The 5,604-nt window shown below is 38.3% G+C and overlaps 1 protein-coding gene across 1 annotated transcript; it reads right to left on the bottom strand.

Moving 5' to 3' along the window:
• Positions 1-1,650: 1,650 nt before the first annotated feature.
• On the bottom strand, positions 1,651-3,257 carry LOC100657760 (olfactory receptor 8G50-like). The gene has a single exon (XM_003418307.3). It carries the CDS (start codon positions 3,150-3,152, stop codon positions 2,205-2,207), a length of 948 nt encoding a protein of 315 aa, XP_003418355.2. The 5' UTR covers positions 3,153-3,257; the 3' UTR covers positions 1,651-2,204.
• Positions 3,258-5,604: the final 2,347 nt, after the last annotated feature.

Genomic DNA, 5,604 nt, shown 5'->3' with positions numbered 1-5,604 from the left:
CAAAAAAAAGTTACTCAGTGGATGTTGTTTGTTCAATGCCTGGAGCAATACTTTAAAAATTACTCACCCATAACCCATAGCCCTTGTAAAACACATCCAAGCAGTACACATTTATGTGTACAATACATATACATGTACATACATGTTACACATAAATACAAGTATATAGATCACATACATATATAATCTATAAGACGTACACACAGTTTTTTTTTTTTTTGCAGGATTAAGGCATGAGACATGGAAATAGGATGGATTAGTGCATAGAAAGCCAAGAAAGATGTTACTTCTAGTTCTTCTAGTTTCCAAAGAGGGAAATATCCTCACCTCTCTCATTGCAACTTGTGATTTTATGTGGTGAGATAAAGGGTGATATCACATTGAGGTATTAACGCTACCTTTTTGATGGTAAACTGATGACAAAGCAAGCATAGTTGTGTGCATGCCAGTCCAGTCAGAAGATTTTAAAAATGCACTTCACCCAGGTGTAAATGCTCAAGCTTGGTCAAAAAAGACCCGGTAGCCCAGTGCTCTGTCTCTGGGCACGGTTTTATACACATAAGCAGTCAAGAGTATGATGTTGTTTGGAGATTTCCATGCTTGTTTCTCCTTAATGTAACTGATTTGAAAGCTTTGAATCTCAGAAGCATTAGAAAGAACACACCAGGAGTTCTTATCCAGAAGTGGTTCTAAACATAAAGTGAAATATCTGGTCTTTAGGAGTCTGAAGAACCACTCTAGGGAGAGATGAGGAAATACATCCAGATGCTGCTACCATCAGCAAGAGAAGATGTGGGAGCTCAGCAACTGGCAGGACGAACTAGCGGAAGCTGGTGACACCAAGAGGTGCTGTTAATAGGAATTACTTCATGTCACAGGTTTTATTTTATTTTGTTTTGTTTTGGGTTTCTTTCCTCTCAGGAGGACTAATAAGAGTTTTCTGGTTGCTATTCTTAAAAAGCCATAATGGGACCTTCGTTGGGAAAAAGGGAAGAGGGAACATTTATTACTTGGAAGTCTTCCCAAATTTTAATCTGAGTCACGTTTTCTAGTTTAAACTCCTCTTTACTAGGTAAGGAAACCCTGGTGGCATAGGGGTTAAAAGCTATGGCTACTAATCAAAAGGTTGGCAGTTCAAATCTACCAGGCATTCCTTGGAAACCTTATGGAGCAGTTCTACTCTGTCCTATAAGATCACTATGAGTTGGAATCAACTCAATGGCAATGGGTTTGGTTTTTTTTGGTTACGGAGGGTGATCCACAAATTTTTAGTTGAAGCCCGAGAAAATTACTGAGTGTCTATGAAATAATTCTACCAATTTTTTTTCCAGAATAAATATTTGAGTAAGAGGGTACATGCAATTAGACAGAAAACAATTTTCCAATTTTAGCATTTGTGTATGAATAACTGATACGTACGATTTCCAGGAAGAGTCAAAGAACGTCACTTCTACATCTGTGATTGTACAATATGGCTTAAAACAGAAATCTTTAGAAATAGTGGAAAATGAATATAGGTAGGATTCTAGGGAAAAGGAGGTGGTAACACAATGCTAAAACTGTGAAGAAAAGGATGTTGCATAAAAATATAAGTAAAAATACACATAATGTATTCAGCTCTGATTAGTCTATCAGTCTCTTCCACCAGAGAGTTATCATCTTGTGGGCAGGATCATGTCTTATCCATCATCTGCCCCCATCTTCCTTAGTAAAGCTCTCTGCACTTAGTTAACTGTAGGGATTGAATTTTGTAGTTTTCAAATAATTAAATATTATTTATTTTAGAGACAATTTTTTAGAACAGCTTATTGCTATACTTATTAGTAAATAAGGGCCAATACACAAAGTATTAAGCAGATTAAAGGACACAGACCAAAAGGATCTTTCTATGAATTACATAGGTAAGCCTTACCTAACCAAGTACCATTTCCCATGTATATAAATTATAATTTCCCCACATGAAGGCCTTTGAAGATTTTCTTTTTTAAAAATGACTAGAGGTAATATGAATTACTAGGGGTGACCTCTGGGGCTTCCTAGAATTGACTCTGCCCTTCATGTGACTGCCCTCCATGTGACACTATGAATCCAGTCTTATCTTTGGGACCTTTCCTCCAAATAATCAAGTGTTGGCAATAATCTCACTACTTGTGTATATATGTTGCTGTCTCTGGACTCCTTCCTTACTGAATCTTCTCCAAGAATTAGAAATCTTTGCTAATGCAAAATAGTCTTTTCTCAATGATTTTACTAAGAGCAACTTTGACCTCCTTATTCCTCAGGCTGTAGATCAGGGGGTTCAACATTGGAACAATAATGGAGTAAAACACTGAAGCCACTTTGCTTTTGTCCATGGAGCTGACATTTGATGGCTGCAGGTACATGAATGCTGCAGAACCGTAGGAGATTGTAACAGCCAAGATGTGGGAGCTGCATGTTCTGAAGGCTTTGGACCTGCCCTCAGTGGAGTGGATTTGCAGGATGCTGGCAATAATGGAGACATAGGAGACAACGATGGTCAAGGATGGTGCAAGAATATTAAATAAACTGAAGCACAAAAGTACCACTTCATTGATATAAGTGCTGGAGCAGGAGAGCTCCAGTAGTGGATAAATATCACAGAAGTAATGGTTGATTACTTTAGCCTTGCAGAAAACTACCATTAGCATGCAACCTGTGTGGGCTGTGGCACCAATCAAGCCCATCATATATACCTCAACTACCAACCAGGAGCAAACCTGATAAGACATGGTGACATTGTAAAGCAATGGCTTACAGATGGCAACATAGCGATCATATGCCATCACAGCTAACATATGACTTTCTGAAACAATAAAAAAAATGAATAAGTAGAGCTGAGTCATGCATTCAGGGTAGGAGATGATGTTCTCTGTCACAAAGTTCATCAGCATTTTGGGTGTAATGACAGTGGAATAGCAGAGATCAATGAGGGACAAACTGCTGAGGAAATAGTACATGGGGGTGTGCAGATGAGAACTGAGCCCAATCAGTGTGATCATGCCCAGGTTCCCCACCACAGTGACCATGTAAACTCCTAGGAAGAAAAGAAAGAGGGGCAGCTGGAGCTCTGGTTTGTCTGTTAGCCCAGAGAGGATGAACTCAGTCACTGTGGAACGATTTCCTGATGCCATTTTCCTCTGGGAATTCTATGAAAGAAGAGAAGAAGAAATTTGAGGTAGGTGTTTATTTATGCAGTGTAAAACAGATGTAAGTCTTATCATTCAGGTATCTCTGGTTCTCTCTCCCTGTTCCTGCTCTATGTTGGCAGTTAAAGACTCTGGGATCCCAGTATTATGGGCCATGCAAATAAACATCAGATGGAATTATATCTTTTTTAAAAATTTCTGTGTTATAAGACTTGGTCTTAGAACTGGCCAGGCTCTGAACATCTAAAGAACTGTTCTGATAACTTAGAATACTGAGTATTCTAAGCCCTTTTAGCACAATGGTTAAGCACTGGACTGATAACTGGAAGTCTGGCAGTTCAAACTCACCCAGTGGCTCTGCTGGTGAAAGACTCGAAAATCTGCTTATGTAAAGATTAAAAAAACCTAGAAAACCTTATGGAGTAGTTCTACTCTGTCAGATGGGGTTGATATGAGTTGAAAATTGACTCAGTGATACTTAACAACAGCCACAACAACAAAGCACTTACTATGCCTTATTTGCAATCCTCTCAACTCATGTGCAGAACAAATATTACCAGGAAACTTGTACCAGTTACTATCGATTTGATTCTGACTTTTTTTTTAATGTCGAGCTCACGTGTGTCAGAGTAGAACTGTGCTCCAGGGAGATTTCAACGGCTGATTTTTTGGAATTAGTTCAGCACAACTTTCTTCTGAGACACATTAACCATTTGAACTCTCTAGGGATTCCACCACAATTACTAGTATACTTATATATTTGACTCACAGTGGTTTAATATTTGATGATAATTAGGCATATTATAAGCAAGTGATCAGTATATGAGAGAAGGCGTTTCTGTCTCTATATGGGTCCTTCCCCTTTTCATCTTCCATTTCTTCTTTGAGCTATTCATGTCTGCTTTCCCCTCTTATCTCTTTATCATATCAGAGAAACCATTAAGTATAATTAATGTGAGACAAATATTAACATAATTTACAAAAGTAATGCATTGGCCCTCTTGTGTAGGCTGCTTTCCTTTTATAGAGTACCTTGTCTAGTGGAAACAATTAAAAAATATAGAAATAGTGACTCTGGAAAGTAACCGAATGGCTGACATTAAGTATATCACTCAAATTGAGAGCCACATTCAGGAAGGAAGTACATTTTCTAATGAGGAGAAGCCAGAAGTTCCTATGACTAAAGGTAAAACTTATTCATCCCTAAAACACTGTGTGCTACATACTCTTGTATAACCTGATGTGGTCCAGGACCTTGGAACTTTTGTTCCAAGGAATTCTTTTGTGGTGCTTCTAGCATGTCTTAGATATGTTGTCTTGGTGTGTTTTGCACTTACCTTCAAATCAAATCTTTTATCAATCCCTTAATGACATTAAAGACCATAGCAGAAGAATGTGTGTGTCTCAGATCTGAGTTTTGAAGGAAGTTGATGAGTTCCTGGCATGAGATACCATGATGACTGTTCTATGTTCAAAAGAACAAGATCAAAAAGATATCAGCAAAGATTGATGGTGTATCAAAAACAAGGAAAAGAGTGTTGAGATAAGAATGGATATGAGGGTGATATTATTATTTATTATAGGATATTATTCAATGCTTACCAAGAAGTTATGCCCTTTTATCCATCCACCATTCATTGAGCACGGAAAAACGGTAAGCCCAGGATTCGTCATTGTGTGATCTAGTATAGATGCCAGCATAATTGGAATCACTGAAAAATGTTAATTATAGCTATAACAATTTTTTCCAACTCTTATGTTCTTTGAATCTAGCATGTATTTTGCATATGCTTTTTCCTTTTAGCAGAATGGTATTTCCAGGAGATATAAGTATTAGTAAACATCTTTTATTATTAATTTTATTTCCCACAGCTATGTCAAATTTATCTGTACTATTAAGAAACCATCATCAACAACTACAGTGAGAATCCAAGGTCACTATGAATAAGACACTTAAGTCTCTCAAGTTTCAGTTTTTTTATCTATGAAATAGGCATAATAAGCTCATACCACATAGTGCTCCTGGGGAATACATCCAATAATATTTATGAAGTGCCTGGACAGTTCTAATCACTTGGTAAGCAGACAAAAAACTCAGCCAAACACTGAATGGAATAAGAAAGTAACAGAAGACTGAGAGTGAGAAGAGAGATTTGCCAAAGTTCCTTATCAGCTAATGCAACACGGATTCTCCACCTTGGACTCCTATTGGAGATCAGCTGACAGGGAGCACAGAAAAGCAGCTTCACGGAGCTCCAAGCAGGAGACAGAGCACTGGGTAACCAGTGATACACGTCTTTCCACCCCCAACCCATTCCTGCTGCTCTATCTCTGAGCTTCCTGGCCGGCTGTGGTGGCTCGGCCAGCTGGAAAGTGCAGCGTTCATGATGCTTGTATTTGCCCCACCCACACCGCAGGGAGTACAGGAAAGCAACTT

The sequence above is a fragment of the Loxodonta africana genome, chromosome 15 (assembly GCF_030014295.1).
Source record: "Loxodonta africana isolate mLoxAfr1 chromosome 15, mLoxAfr1.hap2, whole genome shotgun sequence".
Lineage (NCBI taxonomy): Eukaryota > Metazoa > Chordata > Mammalia > Proboscidea > Elephantidae > Loxodonta > Loxodonta africana.
This window is presented reverse-complemented; position numbering and strand designations above follow the sequence as displayed.